Source organism: Phascolarctos cinereus, unplaced genomic scaffold (assembly GCF_003287225.1).
Source record: "Phascolarctos cinereus isolate Bilbo 61053 unplaced genomic scaffold, phaCin_HiC Scaffold_2;HRSCAF=192, whole genome shotgun sequence".
Lineage (NCBI taxonomy): Eukaryota > Metazoa > Chordata > Mammalia > Diprotodontia > Phascolarctidae > Phascolarctos > Phascolarctos cinereus.
Genome location: NW_027555625.1, coordinates 281,799,049 through 281,820,521, shown reverse-complemented (window position 1 = coordinate 281,820,521; position 21,473 = coordinate 281,799,049). Strand labels below are relative to the sequence as shown.

At 34.1% G+C, this 21,473-nt stretch overlaps 1 protein-coding gene across 3 annotated transcripts in view; it reads left to right on the top strand.

Moving 5' to 3' along the window:
* Window positions 1–18,728, top strand: part of HEATR3 (HEAT repeat containing 3) — a 38,473-nt gene extending 19,745 nt beyond the window's left edge. For 2 of the 3 annotated variants that reach the window (XM_020985137.2, XM_020985141.2), the window contains 6 exons: window positions 4–86; window positions 463–599; window positions 7,064–7,152; window positions 12,198–12,341; window positions 13,250–13,426; window positions 16,196–18,728. In XM_020985137.2, the coding sequence (XP_020840796.1) occupies window positions 4–86; window positions 463–599; window positions 7,064–7,152; window positions 12,198–12,341; window positions 13,250–13,426; window positions 16,196–16,318 (753 nt within the window). In that variant the 3' untranslated portion in view covers window positions 16,319–18,728. The remainder of the gene's footprint in view (window positions 1–3; window positions 87–462; window positions 600–7,063; window positions 7,153–12,197; window positions 12,342–13,249; window positions 13,427–16,195) is intronic. The other variant, XM_020985138.2, reaches the window with a different exon arrangement.
* Window positions 18,729–21,473: the final 2,745 nt, after the last annotated feature.

Below are 21,473 nucleotides of genomic sequence, written 5' to 3'. Positions count from 1 at the left end.
TAGGTTTTCGAGAAAATTACCTTTCCAAACAGTATGGCAGTTGACATCTGTTCCAGGAATCCTACTTGGAAGCCATTAATTAGAAAGTAAGAAATTGTATACTTTTAGCACATTTTCATCTTATAGAAAATTATGGATCATTAATTAGAGTGTACTAAGTCATTTTTCAATTTATAAGCATATACTGTATCTCTGATTCAAGAATGAATTACTCCAGAGACATCTCGATTGTACAAGTAATTTGATTTGGAAGACCTTAAAATTCAGTTTATCCCAAGATCCTGTACTAAGTACCACAAATTTCATCCCTTTCCACCAACAATATAGCCACTATTAATTTTAATGTGGACCCTACATTAAATGTTAAGGTGCAATTCCATTATCTTGTCACTTTAGAAAAGCTAAAAATTCCTGATAGATCAGTGAACTGAATATCATCACATCATTGTACTTTTTTTTCAGGATGAACACTATCCAGTGTAGGGCACTTGTGTGCCTCCACAGTATCTTATCTGTTTTAGATGTGGACTGTCTTGGAGGAGCCCCAGCACTTCAGACACTTGCACAGCACCTGTCACAGCTTATTTTTTCTCAGCCAGGTAAATGTGTAAACTATATTGTGAAAGTCAGCCCTAATCTGAATTTTCTAGAGTCAGAGAGTTAGAATTGTTTATAAACCAACCTGCAAACTTAATTAACTAACAGGCATTTATCAGATACTTTTTATGTGCCAGTCATTGTGCTACATGCTGGTAATACAAAAAAAAAATCAAAACTTTTTCATAAGGAGAGATAACATGAAAAGAACTACAGAGTAGTTTGAGAAGAGGGCATGTGATTAAGGAAGTTAGTTTAAAAAAAACAGACTTCATGTGGAAGCTGTACTTGAGCCATATCTTGAAGGAAGGATGTACATTCCAGGAGTGGGGAACAGTTAGTGCAAAGACACTGAGGTGGGAGATGGAGTGTTGTGTGTGAAGAGCAGAGACAGGGCTAGTTTGGCAGGGTCATGGTTTAGGATAGGGAGTAACATCTACTAATGCAGGTTAAGGCTGGGTTGTAAAAGGCTTTAAAAGCTAAAACAGGAGTCTGTAGTTCTTCCTAAAGGCCAACAGCAGGAGCCAGTGGAATTTATTGATAAAGGAATGACATGACTAGATCTGTACTTAAGGAAAGTCACTTTGGCATTAATGTATAGGATGGGCTGAAGTGGTGAGAGATCTAAGACAAGGAGACCAATTAGGAAGCTGATGTGATCATTTAGGTGAGAGGTAATAAGAGCCTGTCATGTGAAGGAAGAGAAAGAATTGGATAGAGGAGTCCATTTTTAGAGAACTGGAACATTTCTGGGTAATGGTTTATTACAGTGTATAACTATCCTTATGTGTTGCTGAAGGGGTAGGTCGTGAGTCTTAAGGAGGCTGGAAGTTGGAGAGTTAATACCAAGATGGTTTTGAAGTTCTCTAGTGTAAGGGTAGAAGTTGAGGAGAGGAAGATGGTGAGCCAGGAGTTGACCTCTTGAGCTAGGGGCCAGTATATAGCAGTCACCATGATCTGGATTGGGTAGAATATTTTAATACTTTGGTACTCAAAGGAAGAGAGGTTCTTGAGTGGTAGTGGTAAATCAGGGTCTTAGGTGACACCTATGTACCCCTTCTGAACATGTTTTTAAATTCATAAAATAAACACAAGATTGCAAAGGAAACCAACTATATTGAAACACAGTTATCAAAATATTTTTAAAAACAAGTTCATGAAGGGGCAGCGAGGAGGCGCAGTGGAGAGAGCACAGGCCCTGGATTCAGGAGGACCTGAGTTCAAATGCAGCCTCAGACACATAGCACTTGCAAGCTGTGTGACCCACTTAACCCCATTGCCTAGCCAAAAAAAAAAAGTTCATGGATCCCAGGCTAAGAATCCCAGTGGTAAAAAGAGAATTTAAAAGTGACATTGGGGAGCAAGAAGTATTCCAACTCTCCCTCTCAGACCGGTTTGTTGGGTGATATTGATAAAGGAGTGGGGAAAAGGAGTGACATAATTGTCAGTGAGAGGCTACCTCACAGTGAGGACTAATAGAGAGAATTGTGATAGAAAAAGGTCTAGGACAAAAGGAGGAGGTATGTTCAGAATGGAACAGGAGTTGCAAGGAACACAATGGAAGTGGTGGGCAAACAGCCATCACATATGCAATGCTATTGGCATCAGTAGTCTGAGAAAAGTACCTGTTCTATGGATTATATTTTTCCATTTTTATTTTTTAAAAAATCAACCATTTAAAGTAAATTTTTGTTAATTTTCACTTTCATTGTACCCATTTCTAGCCTTTTTTCCCTATGTAGTACTAACTTTTCTGATTTATATAAGCAAACTTAATTATGACATAATATATGTATATTTCAGCAGAGTTGGGTGAGGGCGCTAACTTTTTTTTGTTATCTCAGTGGAAAGGGGGATTAAATTCCAGTTTTTTGGTTATTTTGTTGGTAGGGGCTTTTTAAGGGAAAAGTTTGGGGGTTTTGTGGTTCTTTCCATTTCCATCGTTGTTACTGGTTATTTTCGAGGGTTTTTTGAGCTCTGTTAACTTTCACTGTGCTTCAGTTCATGTAGATCATGCTTCTGTGTATTCATAACATTTGATATTTTTTTACATTGCTGTAGTAATCTATTAAATTTATGGACCACAGTTCATTTAGCCATTCCCTAATCAATGGACATGTACTTTGTTTCCAGTTCTTTGCTTTCTCAAAAAGTGCTGCTATAAATATATTTTTTTTCTTAATATGAGGCAAGTCACATAAGTGACTTGCCCAGAGTCACACAGCTAGTGAGTGTTATATGTCTGAGGCCAGATTTGAATTCAGGTCCTCCTGACTCCAGAGCTAATGCTCTGTCCACTGAGCCATCTAGCTGCTCCTGCTAGAAATATTTTGGGATACATGAAGACTTTCCTTTTTTTCAGTAGCCTCGTTAAATTTAGGGGTATAAGGCTAATAATGCCTTTATAGTATGCCTTTGATTCTAGATTAAAGGGTATAAACATTTTAGACACTTTAATTGCATGATTCCAAGTAGCTTTTCAGAATGGATGTACTGATTGACAGTTTCATCAGCAATACACTTATGTGCCTATTTTCCCACAACCCTTCAACATAACTATTCTCATTTTTGCCAGTTGGCAGGGTGTGAGGTAAAACCTCAGAGTTGTTTTGATTTGTACTTCTCTTAGTGATTCAGAGTTCTTTCATATGGCTAATAATTTGCAGTTCTTCTAAGAATTGATTATTTATGTTTGTAGGCCACTTATCTATTGGAAAATGGCTTTGGTAGGGATCTTTTTTTGAAAGGGCTAATTAATCAATCGACTGTGAAGTAAATTAAAAATTCTCTTACCTGTGCTTTAGAACAAGTACTAGAGTACCTGGGTTTGAATCCCTCCTCTGCCATTTAGAAACTCCATGACCTTGGGAAAATCAGTGAAATTTCATCTTCAGTTATTTCACCTTTAAAATGAAGGAGTTAGATTAGATGATCTCTAAGGTCCTTCTAACTCAAAAATCCTGTGATCTTACTTGTATCCTAGAATTCATGTGTAGCTTATACTGACAGCACTATGTAACTGTTATTATCCCTTACTGTTATTTTAGTAGCTATAACCAGCCCCCACTAATGGCATTTTGAGAATTTATTCTATATTGTATTTTATAGTCTAATTTGACATGAATTGTAATCAGTACTGACAGAACATAAAACCTTGCAGATTGAATTCAGCAAGGATTTATAAATACATATTATATGCTAGCCATAGGCGTTATAAACAGTAAAGTTACTACTTCATGGAACATAACTTTCATGTAATTGTGGGCTAAAGAGCTTATCAGGGGTGTTACAATTATACTATGCTTATTTACTTAGTATCTTTTAATATTTTTATTTAGGAAAAAACTCATGATTTAAGAATTATTTAAATTGTAGATCCACTTAATGATAATCTATGCACAGACTGAAATAACACAATATAGTCTACTCTTCAAAAAACTACTTGTGATTCTCTAAATGTTGTTCATTGATTAAAAAGTTGCACTCTGAATTCTATACCATTCATCCTGCCTCCCTCCTTTTATTCTCTTTGTTTTAGCCATTGTTTAAAAGTTGTTGAGATTTTTACTACTAAAGACACCTTATATCCTATACTCTTCACCTTTGCTGACTTCTTTTTGCTGTCCTGGCTCTCACCTTACTTATCCTTTGAATAAACTGTAGAAATTATAATGGGTCAGATAGAGTAGTCACACATTGTTGTGTGCCAAAAGTATTGTTTGGGTTGTGTAACAATGTAACGATGGTATGTTTTTTTTTTGTCTATCTCCTCCCACCCCTTGACTACACAAATAAAATTCTGGTTTGAGCAATAAGACTTGTGAGTACCATTAACATTGAATGTATTCAGTATCATTTGATAGTGAAAGTAATTTTCAGTAATTATAATGTAATCCTAAATTGCTGCCTCCTCCATGTGTTAAAAACTATTTAATTTCTAGGAGAAACATTAAATGTATTTTAAAACTTAAGGGCATTTACTCATTTCCCACTTCTGTTTGTTGAAAATTTACAGAATCCATGTGCTCTCTACAAATTTTTCAAAGATGATAAATTTTCGGGGCAGCTAAGTGGTGCAGTGGATAGAGTACTGGCCCTAGAGTCAGGAAGACCTGATTTCAAATCCAACCTCAGACTGGACACTGGACACTAGCTGTGTGACACTGGGCAAGTCACTTAACCCCAACTGCCTCACCAGATACAAAACAAACAAACAAAAAATAATATTTTATTTTTTCTCAATTATATGTAGAAACAATTTTAACATTCTTTTTTTCACATTTTGAATTCCAAATTCGCTCCCTCCCATCATAGAGAAGGCATGCAATTTGACAAAGGTTATACATGTGTAGTCATGCAAAACACATTTCCATGTAAGTCATGCTGTGGAAGAAAACACAGACAAAAAAGCAAACAAGAAAATGAAGGAAAAGTATCTTCTTCAATCTGAATTCAGGTTCCACCAATTCTTTTTCTGGAGATCTTTCCCATAAATTTAAGGGATGGTAAATACTTGTGTCTATATGATTGATAGTTCCTCAGAATGATTAAGAAAGCCTATTATTCTAAGCCAGAGAATGAAGATAAGTGAGAGAATAGCAATGATAGAGGGCAGCTGGGTGGTGCAGTGGACAGAGTGCCAAGCCTACAGTCAGGAAGACTGACCTGGGTTCAGATCCATCCTCAGATACTTACTAGCTGTGTAACCAGGGCAAGTCACTGAACCCTGTTTACCTCAGTTTCCTCATCTGTAAAATGAGCTGGAAGGAAATGGCAAACTACTCCAGTATCTCTGCCAAGAAAATTCCAAATGGGGTCATGAAGAATCAGACATGAGTAAAAAACGACTGAACAACAAAAAAGCAGTCATAGAGGGGGCAGTCTACTGGAAAATATAGGATGGAATGAGATCACTTGGGTTTGACTTGGCAAGGAGATGGGCTACTTCATGTGAGACAGAGGTAAAGGTAGTAGAAGGCATGTTAGTTATATAGGATGAAGAGGGATTAAAAGGAAGATTTGATGAATAGTCTTCGTTTTTCAAAGTGAAATAAAGAGGATTCTCGAAGCTATGTGAGGTTTTAGGAGGGTTGAAAAGGTTTTCTTTAGAAAAGCAGCTATGGTGAGTGAGATAGTGAATCAAGGAGGGAGTTATGAAAGATTGCCTTACCACAGTGAGAACCTAGTGATGAGATTATGTAACATAATTAGTAATGGACCTAGGCAACATGATTTTGTTTCTTTTTTTTCTTCAGCTTCATATTCAGTGTCATGTGAGTAGGAGCAAAGGGACCAGATTATGGGAATAATCCAAGGCTGAAGTAAACCTTGAGGCAAGATTTTTGATAGGAAAATAGGGCAAGAGACTTGAGAAGACGAAAGTTGAATGTATTCACCAGGGGATATAGATGAGGAAGGGAAAAAGTGTAGGATTGATAGCCTGGAAAAGAACTGAGTGGAAGCTGGGGTGTGCTAGAGCCAACTTCCTAGGGCTCTCAAGAGCAAATTGCTAGATTTTCAGTGTGAGCATTTACACCTTGAAAATCATCAAATGCTACAAATTAAGGCTTGATTTAAATTTGCTTTCTTTATTACATAGACTTAAGAAAATGTTAATTACGCAGATTAAACTTTAGAAGTTTGGAGGGGAAAGCCAGTTCTATATTGTCCATCTTTGTTATGACAGTACCACCCTTTATTAATCTGAATGTTAAAGGCTAAATTCAACTATAAAATCAAGTCAGATTCACTTATAATATTGATGATAATTCTTATTGGGTAGATTATCTACTTTGTTTGCAGCAAATCCCTACTATATAAAGGAGTATGGAAGGAAGGTACTGCTTTTTTGCCACTTCTCTTTTTTAACTCCTTCTTTTGACGTCACTCCATTTGTTGACCTTCATGAATAATTCCTCAAAATGGGAAGGATGTTTGAAATAGTCTATCTTCAAACTAGGGACAACTTTACAGAAAAGATTTTTGAAATTTCTTCTCTAATAAGAAGCATAGTGTGAGTCAAGACAACAAGAATACTCAAAAGGCAGTTTGGTTTAAGTTAGTACTTTGAATCAAAGGTGCTGCTGTTCTTCCCCAGCAAGGAATGGAGAACAGAATGGAACTGATCCTGGGGCAGATTATAGATTGAAGTTTGATTGGATATTCCAGAATATGAAATTGTAGTTCTATTTGAACGTAAGTACCAAAGTACGTTCCTTTTTGGATTTTTCGTTTCTATTATTTATTACCTCAAATAATCAGTGTACATACGAAGAAAGAAAGGCACCTCAGAGTATTTGGCTTGTGTGGATTATAGGACAACTCAGATATCAAATATATTCCGATTACACTACTTGTGTTTTGATATAATGGTGCTACCTTATTTTGCCACTATTTCTTGTGAAAACATTTAACTAAAACATTTGTAAGGTGAGTTTTTGGGTTTATTTTTGTGTTTTTTATTTAGATTTTATCAAACACACAGAATTCCTAGAAGCCATAAGCAGTGCTTTAAGGACTCTGTTGCAGATAATGGCATCCAAGAACATTTCTCAGGTGAGATTTTTTCTTTTTGTATAAAATTTGGGGTGATCTGGAAGGTATAACATATACAAGCAAGGTTTAATGCTTTATTTCTTTAGTTTTAATGATCTTGCTAGCAAGTTTTTGGAAGCAGGAAACTGTTAGAAAAAAATAAATCTAGCATTTTTATAACATGTTGAATTTTGCAAAGCCTGAGATCGCACAGCTTGTAAGAGTTTGAGGCAAGATTTAAATGCAGGTGGTCTTGACTTTTATTCCAGTGATCTATTCACTGTGTCACCTAGCTTCTGGCTTTACAAATTAAAAAAACCCATAATTTTACCCTTCTCCCTATCCTAATCCCTTATTATTTAGGCAAGGAGAAATTATATTTCGAGTATTGAATGGCCAGACTACTTGCCTTTTTAAGGCATCTGTAACCAATTTAATAATTTATTATGTGGAATTTGTGTTGTAATAGTTAAGTTTGTTAAGTTTTTCTGTTGATTTGTTTTTTTATAATGGAATGTGATTTTGCTATTGAAACGCAGAAATGGAAAAAACAGGATGAAATAATGTGTGTCATTTTTAGTTGCATATTATAGAGAATGGAATTTTAAAAATTCTAAAACATCAGTAGCCTTGGGATTTTAATCAGATTTTAAGTTAGAGAGGATCACAAGCGATGACTATTTTTTAAATTAACCATTTTTAAAAATCTTCTAGAATTATGAATAAGTAAATTAGCTGATACTAGTTTGTTTTTCTTCTTTTTACTTTCATTAAAGGAAAAAGCAGGTAGAAGGTTTATAAACTCAATTGATAGAGTAACTGAAGACTAATTGAATTTTACTTTGGTAACTGGCTGTACTAACTTTTAAAGAAAATTTTACATCAATTTGTGAGAGCAAGACTTCTGAATTTGTTAGTCCAGTATTTGTTTGAGGTTCTTCTTATTTAAAATAAATTGATTTTTTAATACACATTTATAATCTGTCCCTACTTTCCTCTCCCCTTCCCCTGATTGAACAAAAAAAGAAAAAAATTCCCATCATGAACATTCATGGTCAAGGAAAACAAATTCCCATACCCAAAAATGTATATCTCTCTCTACATCTTAAGTTTACCTCTCTGACAGGAGGTGAGTGGTTTGTTTTATCTTTAAGTCTTTTGATTTGTCATTACACTGATCAGAATTCTAAAGCCTTTCAAGAAGAGTTCTTTTTCTCTATAATGTGGTTGTCATATAAAATTTTCTCCTAGTGCTGCTCACTTTGCCCTGCATCATTTCAAAAAAGTTTTCCTACTTTCCTCAGAAATTATCCATTTGATCATTTCTTATGGCACAGTCATATTCCATTCCATTTATAAACCACAATTTGTTTAACCATTTCCCAATAGGACACTCTCTTAGTTTCCATTTTGGGGCCACTATGAAAAGAGTTGCTATAAATTATTTTGGACATTTATGTCCTTTTCTTCTTTCTTTCATTTCTTTGGGGTCCAGACCTAGTAATGGTATAGCTGGGTCAAAGACTATGCATGGTTTTAGAAACTTTTAGGGCATGGTTCCAAATTGTTTTCCAGAATGGCTGGACCAATTCACAGTTCTTCCAGTGCGCTAATGTGACAGTTTTCCCATAGGCTTTCCAGTATTTGTCCTTTTCCTCTTTTGTTATCTTTGCCAATCTGATGGGTGGGGCCTTAAAATTTTTTAAATTATTAGTGATTTAGAACAGTTTTTTCATGTATTTGTTGGTAGCTTGAATTTCTTTGAAAACAGCCTGTTTTCAGGATACTATTCATGTATCCTTTGACTATTTTATCTGTTTGGAATTGGCTCTTAGTCTAATAAATTTGAATTAGTTCTTTATATATCTTGCACATAAAACTTTATTAGAGAAACTTGCTGTACCTATTTTCCTTATAATTTTAACCACATATAATTTGTGCAGACCTTTTAAATTTGATGTTACCAAATTGTCCATTTTATCCTGTGGTCCTCTCTCTTACTAGTCTATGAACTCTTCCTCTCCATAGATCTGAAAGATAATTTTTCTTTTCTCTTCATATTTATTTATGATGTGCTCTTATATGTGTAGGTCATGTATCCATTTGGAGCTTTTAAAAATATATAAGTTTATTGGCCTGAGCCTAATTTCTGCCAGGCTGCTGTTCAGTTTCCCTCAAAGTTTTTGTCAGGTAGTGATTCTTTCCCCCAGTAGATGGGCTGTTTGGATTTATTAAATATTATGCTACTACTGCTGTTTGTTTGCTACCTAATCTATTTAACTGATCAACCTCTTAGTTTTTAAATCAGTGCCAAATAATTTTAATGATTAATGCTTTGAGTATAGTTTGAGATCTTCCCATTATTTTTCATTATGAACTTTAAGATTCTTGACCTTTTTGTTCCTCTATATGAATTTTGGTATTTTTTTCTAGTTCTATAAGATATTCTTTTGGCAGTTTGATTGACACAGCACTGAGTAAGTTAATTTAGATCATGTTATTGGATTTTTTTATATTGGCTTGATATTTGAATAATGTTTCCCTAATTATTAACTATCTTTATTTCTTTTTAATTTTAATTAATTTCTTTTTAGTTTTCAACAGTCACTTCCACAAGCTTTTGAGTTCCAAATTTTCTGCCCATCCCTCCCTTCTCCCCACTCAAAGACAGCATGCAATTTGATATAGGCACTACGTATATAGTCATGTTAAACCTGTTTTCACATTAGTCATGTTGTAAAGAAGACTTAGAACCAATGTAAGAAACCATGAGAAAAAAGAAACAAAAAAAGAGAGAGAGAACAAATAATATGCTTCAATCTGCATTCAGACTCCATAGTTCTTTCTCTGGATGTGGATAGCATTTTTCATCATGAGTCTTTTGGAGTTGTCTTAGATCCTTGCATTGCTAAGAAGAGATAAGTCAATCAAAGTTAGTCATTGCATTCTCTCTTTATTTCTGCAAAGAGTATTTTATAGTTGGTTTAATATGGTTCTTAGGTATATATCCTAGTAGATACATTCCTCTGTGCTTTATAGCTTCTGTAGAATTGAATAGAATTTCTCAGTGCTTCCTTCTGGGTTTTGTTGATGACAGTAGTCCCTGCACAAGTTGACAAGGACCTGAATTAGGGAAAGGGAATTGAGATGAGGTGATGACACATGATGATTGAAAGTGAGTGTGATGAAAAATCAGAGATTATCTCTGAGATAACAAACATTAACCAGAATGAGAAGCCTTAGAGCAGAGATTCATTTTTTGGAAAATACAACCATTTTCATTTTGGACATGTCAAGTTTGAAGTGCATATATGATACCCAACTGTTTGGAAATGCCTAGCTAATAGTAATATGTGAAACTCAGAGCCTCCCATTTCTGTTGCAATTGTTAACATTCAGATATTGGTTTTGTTGTTTGGACTGATATTAACCATGTAAACTTAGACAAGTCCTTTTGGAAGCCAAGTTATGTGGAAACATCTGGGTTTCAGTAAATTGAGGAAAATAATCTGTCCTTTTCATAAGGTTGCCTGTGAAAGTGCTTTGAAAAAAATCTTGTATAGTATTATACAAACATAGTGTACTGCATTTCAAAACCTGACCAGTACTTTTGCAGTTATAAGCATTTGGTCAGTTGGTATAGATATCTTAGCTCAAATCCATTACAACTGGAAAAATAATTCAGAGATGACATTCAGCTAGTAGTGGTGATTTCATTTAACAAGTTTCCTCTATATATAGAGATTATAAACTCCCAGGCAGCTAGAACTGTTTCGTAAATCCATCATCTTCAGCACCTCATGTATTGAAGGTATTAGGTACTCTGTTGTTGCTATGACAGTGACCATATGTTAAAACAGTTAAATTCTTAACTGTTTTTTTTTAATCATAGATCCCTTTGGCAGTATCATGAGATCTGTGGACCACTTCTTAGTGTAATGTTTTTAAATACATAAAATACATAGGATTATGAAGAAAACCAAGTGTATTAATATAGTAATCAAAATATGTTTTTTAACCAAAATTCATGGACTCCAGATTAAGAACCTCCCTTTAAATTTTAATCCTCTGATGATACTAGAGAATACTTTTTTGTCCTATACTTTGCCATATCCAAGAATTTGGTACTGAAACGCTCAGATTTCAGTGGTTAGGATCTTTTATCAGAATCTATACTATAAGTCTAAATTGAAGAAAATAAATCCAAATGACCTGGAATTGGATTTGATTTGATTGGGTGCTTCTTATTTGGTACTTCATTTTATTTTTTAAAAAATATTTTATTGAGGGGGGCAGCTAGGTGGTGCAGTGGATAGTGTACCAGCCCTGGAGTCCGGAGGACCTAAGTTCAGATTTGATCTCAGAAACATAACATGTACTAGCTGTGTGACCCTGGTCAAGTCACTTAACCCAATTGCCTAGCCAAAAAAAAAAATTTATTGAAAGGTTAGATGACTTGCTCATAATTAGATAATTTATATATACTAGAGGCAAGATACACACATCTTGAAATCCAGCACAGTAGTTGCTCTACTATGCTGTTTAAAATATTTTTAATATATCTAAGGCATAATTTGTGAATCAGCAGAAAAGAAGGGCTTATGAAAAATAATACGGAGAGGGGGCACCTGGGTGGGGCAGTGGATAGAGCACCAGCCTCAGGAGGACCTGAGTTCAAATCTGGCCTCAGACCAAACACTTGACACTGATCAGCTGTCTGACCGTGGGCAAGTCACTTAACCCCAATTGCCAAAAAAAACCCCCAACAAAATAACAATCATAATAATAACATGGGGTAAAACCTTGTTTAAGTTTACGGCTGTGTTAGTATTGATATTGGCAATACCTGCAAAGTTCTAGATAGTCAAATAAATTGCTTAAAGAGAAATCTGCTTGTTTGATTCCCTGGATTCTTAATTAGTATACAGTATCTTCACAGCAAGTGGTTCCTGTCTCTCTTGTAAAAGTGTGTTTGTGAAATCTAAAGCCAAGTCTGTGTTGCCTTAAACTGTTGAAATTGACTGAACTTAACATAAAAATATATCTCCCCTACTATCTCTCAACAGTGCATGACTCCCGAGCAGCTGATGTCATTATGTGAAGCTGGGATTCATAGCAGTAATGTTGGTATTAGGGTAAATGTTGTTAGTATTTTAGGAATCACAGGCTGTGTCCTAGCCAAAGAAGATGGTACACTTGAAACACTGAAGGTAAAATATATTTTTAGACTAAGATGCTAGTTTTGAAATTTGTAGTATTAGTTACCTAGAGCACTGAGAAGGTGTGACTTGGCCCACACAGCTGGGGTGTAGGTTGGTGGTGGGACATGAACTCTGGCATTCTTAACTCCAAGGACAGCTTATCTGTTGTACCACTGCTTTAAATATATCTTCACAATTCATTCTACTGCTTCTCTGAATGAAGGTGTAGAAATTGTAAAAGACTATTTCTTTCATTTAAAGTTTAAGAAGAAAATTTTGGTTTTTAATGATCCTTTAGTGTTTTTTTTATTTGAAGCAGTAGAACATTTTGGCATAGTTGTGGGAAAAGTTGACATTTTTTAAAGCACCTGTTAAAGGTCTGTAATCATAGTTTAGAAAGATAAAAGTATATTATGTATAACTTTGTTTACTCCTAAAACTATCATACTTGGCTGAGAGATATGAAAGCCTATGGGGAAGTGATTTTATTTTTGTAGCTTTTAAAATGAGAAGGGGCAAAGATATGTGAAAATAAAGCTTCAGTGAAAAATATTTGTGGTCCTTGTTTTTCTCTCTGGGGAGGGTTCAGAGATTGTTGGACTTGGAAGGAGCCTTATCTAGTTTACCAGATGATAAGTCCTAAATCCAGAGAGGGGAAAGTGACTTCCTTGAGAGGTGATATGGACAATGAGATAATAGATCCACAACTCAGAACCACATCATCTGATTACAAGTCCAGTATTCTTCCCTATATACCCACAGCTCTTAGACTTTTACATCTCTATTTCTTTTAAGAGTATTAAATATTTTTCAAGCAATTTTATATGCAATATTATTCTTATATGTATTTTTAAAATAGTTTCAAATCGTTATTGGAGTGTAACCTTTGGATGTTGAATAATTCTGTTTTGTTTCAGACTATTGGAAAATTTCTTCTTGAAGTGGCCACCAAAGATTCTTCTCTTGTTGTAGCTGGAGAAACTCTAGATGCCATCTTTGATGTTTTTGCAGATGGTAAAGAAGCGGAAAAGGCAGCAGTTGAGATCAAATTATTATCTGCCCTAAAAGAATTCCAGCCAGTTTTCAAAATGAAGGTGTGTAATAACCCTGTTCTGAGAATCATCTGAGTTTCAACATGCTATGAGCATATGGTTTAACAGCCATAATCATATATTTTAGTGGGCATGTATATGACAAATTAGAGCATAGGATCCTTATATCGCATTGATTAATTCTCAGCTGATCACACATGTGTGATTAATTAATACATTAATACATTTCTGTTGACTAGCCAACTAGCAGATATTTCTTGGAATACTAATTAGGTCTTTATTGCCAAAAGCAGGGGAAGATTATGGTTGGGAAGGTTATTTTCTTGCCAATTCTAACATTGTGGTAAATTGACCCAGACTTAAGTCATGTTTGTACTCTTAATTCGTTATTTGTTTGACATTATGGAGAAATGGCTTAGGGTTTAACAGTGTTATGGTGTAGACTAAGTTCATCATAATTAGTAATTTAATTTTGTCTTCTACTTTGCATTTAAAGAAAAGGGTAAGTAATCTCAAGCTACTTAACTCTGTCTTTTGCTTATTTGTTTAGTGAGAATCGCCTAGACCGAACACTAAATCCCTTTTTCCTTTGAGTATTCCTAATATTAAAGATTATTTTTTTCTCTTGCATAAAATCTTTATGAAGTTACAATACATTGTAATTTGGAATGTAAAGAACTCTTAAATTTGGAGCAGTTTTATTCCTTTTTTTTGTTTGTTTTGAGTTTTATTTCTTTTAAACCCTTGGTGAAAACAGGAGGGGAAATGAGGATTCTATAAAGTTAACTCACTGTTTCCTACAAGTGTTCTTTTTAATATTGTGAGGAACACCGGTTCTTTAGAATTCGCTAAAATAAGTAAGTTTATTTTAATATAACTTGGATTTTAACTATAATTTTTCAGTATATAGATTCATTGAGAACTATTTTAAGATGTTGTACCCAAACTGTCTAGTATTAAACTAGATTCAATACCAGTGAAATTTATTTTAAGTGTTTTAATTTTCAGTTACTAATAGGTAGATAAGCCACTGAACTTTAAGTACTTTAGCATCTTTTTTTTTCCAGTTTATAAGATAGAAACAAAAACTTAACTTTTTCAAACACAGTTTAATTTTTTGGTAAAACAAAATTATGTTTGTTGTGTGTTGTTTCCTTCAGAGTATCAAGCACTCACTTTCAGAAAAGGAATTGATAGGGAAAAAAGATAAAACTCCAAGAATCACTTTTACTAAATGAAACTTTATATATGATGAGCCTCATGGAATTGTAATTTTAAATTTAAGATTATGTACAAATTTTTTTTCCCCAGAACAATAGCGTAGATAGCTTCCTTTCGTTAATATTTTGGTTGGAGTACAGGTTACTCAGAAACATAAAATTTAAGTCACAGAAGGGCAGTTAGTTGAATCTCCATATTTCTTTTATAGATATGGAAGTTGAAGCTTAGGAAAGTTCATTGACATGCTTAAGAACACAGAGCTCATTATTAGCAGAGCTTAGATTAGAACTCAGCTTAATGCCTAATCTAACCCTAACTTGAAGAAAAGGTTAACTGACAAATACTAACCAGTAGCACATACACATTTAAGAACAGAATTCCCTGAACACACATACACACCTTGTACTAACTATAAATAATTTTTCGATGCCACAAGGCCAAGACTGGTCAGATGATTTTTTTTTAACCACAAAACACATAAGCTTATAGGTTGAGTTGAACACCCAATCCTATTTTTTGACTTCTTGGTAGCATTTAGCACTGTTGCCTACTTTCTTTTCCCTGGATTTTTGTAATGATGCTGTCTTCTGGTTCATAGAAGCCCTAGCTTTCAAATTTGTGCCTATTCCTACAAGAAACCAGTTTTGATCCTATCAGTTCTAGAAATTACTTTGCATATATTTTGTCTTCTTGGGGTGGAAATACATCTTCCTCTTGCATTTGAGATCTGGTATCTCTTGCTTGTCCCCAAGGTAACAACAAGAGTTATAAAAGATCTAGTGCTCGTAATTTCACATTAAAATCTCTCCATTAATCATATTGAGGCTATGTAGTTTGGCTATTTTATTTTAAACTTTTTTTTTCCAGTATTCTGAATTTTCTTAACCAAAACATTTTCAGTTTTAAGGGGAAATAATTTAAGGCTTTACATATAGAACAAAAGTAAACTGTTTTGGGAACATATTACTAATACTAATTTTAAACCATTAGCTGTACTGTTTTTCAAACCACTAAACAGTTTATTGAATAGTAGTGTCCAACTTAATTCTTCTTTTAAAAAAAAAAGCAAATAGTTTTGTTTCTAGAGTATTTTATTAACCGCTCTAAGATCAAGCTCATGTTTCTGTGAAATGGCACTGTGTAAAATGAAACCACAGTTGCAGTAAACATACTTCATTAAATGTTTTAGCCCCAAATTGCATTAAACAAAATACACTGCTTTCTAACAAAGAACTCTCTAGAGGTTACTATATGCTTGAGGTTAAACACTGAAATTGAATACTGGCAGTGGTATTAGCCAGATGTCCATGATGCTCTGTTTCTCCTGATTATGAAGCTGTTCATGCTGTGTAACAGTCTGTTTCACTGCTAATGCACCACTGACTTTGCAAGTGTAATTTTGAAGGTACTAATTTTGAGCTTTAAATGCCTCAACTGTGCTGTCGTATTTAGAGGAGGTAACTGGAGATACCCATATTCTAGTAGCTGTCATGTCAAAGATTTCTCCACTATGTTTGTAGTAGTCATATTTTTCTTAGTTAAATGATTGTCACTTATAGCAAATTTTCCTCTTTTTTCCCCCAATTATAGCTTCGAAAAGAAGGAAGAGGAAAATATAGTACAGATCAACTCTGTGTTCTTGACAATGTGAAAATGAACTTGAGAAGATTTATTGCTTATCAGGAGACAATAGAGAAAAGACTTACTTCTTGAACTACCAGAGAACTGATTCTTTAATTCATTTTAATTGCCACAAAATGTTTCCTGTTGCAAAACTGAGACCTTTACTTTATCTCAAATGTCACATATATTTTAGAATATATTCAGTTTTTAAAAATTAACTGCATGTTTGCAGTCCTTAAATATTTTTAAATGGCAGGAATATGTATTTAATGCCTTTGGTAAGTTCTGCACAGTTTGATATTGTACTTTAAAATATTTTGTTGTGGGTAGTCATTATTTCACAGGAAAAGTATTTTAAAGGAATTGGATAGTTTTTAACTAAACTGTGAGAATGGAGAAACCACTAAGTGATCATGTTTAAATGAATTTTGCAAAATGGATCCTCTCAACAGCAGTATTTATGGTAGGAAGTTAATATCATTTCCTAAATCTTTAAAATAGAAACCCATAGAAGAGCAAATTATTGCCTGAGCCATCCCAGTTGTGTTCACCTTTTCTGAATTTGAGATCTGATTCAATTTGGAGTTTACAATTAAATAAGTTAATAGTACTGTATGCAGTAATTGTGAGAATTTGATAAGGAATCTAATCAAAGTTATATTATTAACATCACCCCTTCAATTCACTGTTTAGGAAATAGAGGAGGGGGGTGTAATTTTTTGTTTTGGGAAAAACTTGATATTGAAACTAAACAGATATCTAATGACTGGATGTTTCAGGCTTTGAATAATTTGAACTTTGAATATCTACTCATTAATGTATATAGCATTTTTTAAAGATACATAAGGTATGTAGTAGAGCTTCTCAGCCTTTTTTTTCTGAAGAGTACCAACTTTCTCTTGTGTCCTGTTTGAGACTAGAGAATAGGAAGAAGAGGATTTACAGTTGCTGGGTAGTGAGATGTGCAGAGAGAGGACTGGCTGCTAACAGATGGCCATTCTCCTCTGGTGGACAAAGAAGGGCATGGTAGCAACATCTCTTTTAGAGATAAGTGTTTATCTCAATATGCTGTCCATTATCACTTCCCAATAGATTAACTATGTTTGAACAGTTAAGATTTAATTTTTATTAGCTAGTTTTATAGCTTTGTAAAATTAGCTCCTGGTGATTTCTATATTTCATTTATACTATTTCTTCTTTTTTGTTGTTTTGTTTTGTTTTTGTTTTTTGGCTAGGCAGTGGGGTTAAGTGACTTGCCCAGGGTCACACAGCTAGTAAGTGTTATGTGTCTGAGGCCGGATTTGAACTCAGGTCCTTCTGAATTCAGTGTCAGTGCTCTATGCACTGAGCCACCTAGCTGCCCCTATACTATTTCTTCTTTTATAGTATTTACATTCATAATTCAGATTTCTTGTAGATAAGGTGAAGAAAGTAGATTGGATATTGGATGATGAAAATAGAGAATATTCAACAAATGAATTGTATAACATAAGTATGTTTCAAAAATACATTTTTCTTTTGATTTGCATCATTTTGTAGTGATGTTATATTGTAGTCTTCAGTATTTATATGTACTTGTAACCACTAAACCTGTAACCTGTGAACCTGTAAATACACTGCTGGACCCAGAAATTGATTTGCTGTTAAGGAGGAGGTTGAGTAGGTTAAATTGATTAAATTTTTTTCAAGAGGGTGAAGGTATTTGGACTCTGAGCAGTGACTATTTTAATTTGTTTTTGGTGCCTTTTAACTTAGAACATCCCAACTAAATGGAAAAGGAATATATTTAAATCTTTTATATCTGAAGCTATTTATGCAATAGAATTTGAAGAACAGTAAAATTTTATTTTACTAGTATAGTACTACTAGTATAGGAGGGCAGTGTGATAATGCAGATGGACATTGTTCATTTGTAAATAGTTAAGGAACCCACTGGCATTTGTGATGAGATATGAGAGAGAGAGAGAGAGAGAGAGAGAGCGTGTGTGTGTGTGTCTGTCTGTCTGTCTCTGTCTGTGTGTGTGTGATATACAAACTAAAGATCTGTCAAGGAAGTATACTAAGGAGATAACAGAGATATATAGATAAATATTTTGAGTTTCAGAAGACTTTCAGGTATAATTTTAAGAAAATAAGTTCCCCATGCCTGAACTATCTTAAATGATGTGAGTATGTTTTTAAAAATCAGCACAAAACGAGGAATAAAAATTACTATGCTGTGGCTTTTAACATTGAACTTTTTTGCCCAATAAGATTGGGGGGGGGAATAGAATTCAGGTTTTGAAACTGTCAGTTTAATTTCCCCGTCTTTTCAATTTTATTATTGTTTAATATTTCATAGCTATATGTGTGAATTGTGAAGATGGATAAGGTTCGTTTCTGTACAATATTCCTGCTCATTTCTGTTGTCAGATATGTTTTGTGCCCATTTTAAATGCATTTAGATGCACGTTTATGCATCAGGCCAATACCTGATTATATTAAATCTGTTTGTTGTTCAGGTGTTTTAGTAATATCTTATTCTTTGTGACCCCATTTGAGGTTTTCTCGGCAAAGATACTGGAGTTGTTTGCCATTTCCTTCTCCAGCTCATTTTTCAGATGAGGAAACTGAGGCAAAAAAGTTAGTGACTTGCCCAGGATCACACAACTAAGAAGTGTCTTGAGACCAGATTTGAGCTCAGGAAGATATATCTTCCTGACTTCAGGGCCTGTGTTCTCTCCACCTTCTAGCTGCCCCATATTAAATCTACATGCAAGTTATACTCTGTTCAGAGAATATCTGTTTCATCCTTTATTTTATTTCCATATAAATAAAACCTGCCATTGCCTTTAACTGCAAATTAACTTGACTAACTTCCCAGTTTAAAAGTAGCACTTCTTAAGTTTTTAAGGAAAATGGAGAGGTAAATTTTTTAATTGGTGGTAAAAGCATTCAGAACTAATCAATATCAGTTTCTTTTAAGCAGCCTTGCAATCTTTATGTGCTATTTTAGAAAAAGAATTCTTGGTTCCATCTCTTTGCCTATTGCTGTCAGTTTTTAACACAATCATAACATAATAAAAGAAAATCCTGTTCTCTTGAACCTGGGAAGTTATTTCATCTTAAGTAGATTTTCAAATAATTCTTAACAAATAAAGATAGAGCTTTGCTCATTATAGAGGTAATTTTCTTGGCTTTTTCTCTGAGATGGCAGTGTTAAACATTGGGTTTTTTTTCCTTAACTGTGATCTGAACAATTGAGTTACCCAATCCATTGGACCTAATATCAAACCATTTGAAATGGGGCTCTCTGTTCTGTAGGCATATGTAAGACTAAATACAAGAGGACCAAGATCAAAAATGCTTGGTTTATTTTAGAGTTTGTCATAAGTGCCAAAATTCAGTTAAATGTCATGGATATATTGTCAATCCAGAGCATACCTTTATCATGAATTGAAGGAGAGGGCTACCTGTTAAAGAAAACTAATTTCTTTGTATGGAGATCATTTTCCCAAAACCAGTGCTGGCCTAATTACACCTTTTCCTACTTCTTGCTTTTACAGATAGAATGTAGGCTAGGCACTTGTGAACTATCCCCTGAGGAAACTCTTTATCAACACAAATTGGCACCAAGCCTTAGCTTCCTAGAAACCTGAGACTTCAAGTGATTTGCCTAGGATCAAAAACAGAAATTGAACCCAAGTCTTCCTTGGTTTTTAGGCCAGCTGTCTACTATACCACACCACCTCTAAGAATGAATGTAGCAACATATTTTGGTCAAATCTCATTTCTTGCTTACTTTGAGCCAAAAATACATTTAAATTTTGTGTTTAACCAGGAATAATTTTGACTATTAATGTGTTTTCTGAAATTCTGGTCTGCCAGGGAGGTGTTTTATTCAAACTACTTTTTTAACTTTAAACAGAGTTTGGCGATTACTTGGAGCCACTTACTCTTAGGAAAAACTCAAAAGAACTATAATGCACAATAGTCTCTTCAGGGAAGAAACTTTTGGATTTGGAATATTGCTCACCATTAAAATTAAAGCTTCTATGACTCATATGTCAGTGCTAGGATCATAAATTTAGAGTGAGAAGAATCTTTAGAAGTTATCTACTTATAGATCAGAACTCTGCATTTTGTAAGTTAAAGGTCCAGAGAGTTTAAGTTAACTGTTTACTAATTTTTGCCAACTCAGTTATTAATTATAAAATTGTTTGTCTTGAATTGTTTTCAAAGCTTGAACTTTTCATAATATAAAGTTGAATGGTTTGTAGCCACATTACAAGGAAGGCACTAGTTCTACTGAACATTAAAAAACTAAATTTTTTTTGGCTACACTTAAAACCCTAGTTAGGGCAAAATACAAGAAGTAATTTCTAATAATACATGAAGTGAAACTAAGAAGCCCATGTAAGTATTTCTATTATTTCCCTGACAGATTATGTTAAATACTAACTCATTTTGGGAAACTGACTTTTAGTAATATCAAAGAAGTAGGAATTCTACTTAAATAAGACCCTTTTAACAGTTAAATGTTTGGTTATGAATCCCCCCCTGCAATCCCAATTTCATAGACTGATTCTTTTATAATAATTTTATTTTTATTTATATATATAATTTTTATCTTTTGCTTTTATATCATCATTTTCAAATATAACCTTTCTCCCCTTCCCAACCCAGAGAGCTGCTACTTACAACCCAAAAAGAAAAAGATGGGGGGGGGGGGAAGCGTGGTAAGAAGGTCAGCAAAACTAATCAGCACATCAGTTAAATCTAACATCATATGCAGTGTTTTCCACACCTGTTGTCCTACTTCTGCAAAGGAGAGAAATTGCAAACCTTGGTAGTTATAATTACACAGCATTTAGTTAAGTTTTCTCATGTTTATCTCTATTCGTATTCTCTACAGTACATTAAAATCTCATTACATTCACATACTACAGTTTGATGAACTATTCCCCAATTCATAGACATTTCCAGTTTGCTACTACTAGAAGTGCTACTATAATTATTTTGATATGTATGAGACCTTTCTATCTTCTTGAGGTTATATACCTAGCAGTGGTATCTTTAGATCAAAGGATTTGAGCATTTTAGTTTCCATTGTAGCACAATTATAGGTATGCCAACAATCTATTAATAGGTCAGTCTACGTTCTTTTTGAGAGTGACTATTTCCATCTTTTATTGAGTTTGACAGTTTGCTAGGTTCAAGCCTTTGTTTCTTATTGTAATTTATTTCATTTTTAATATGCATATAA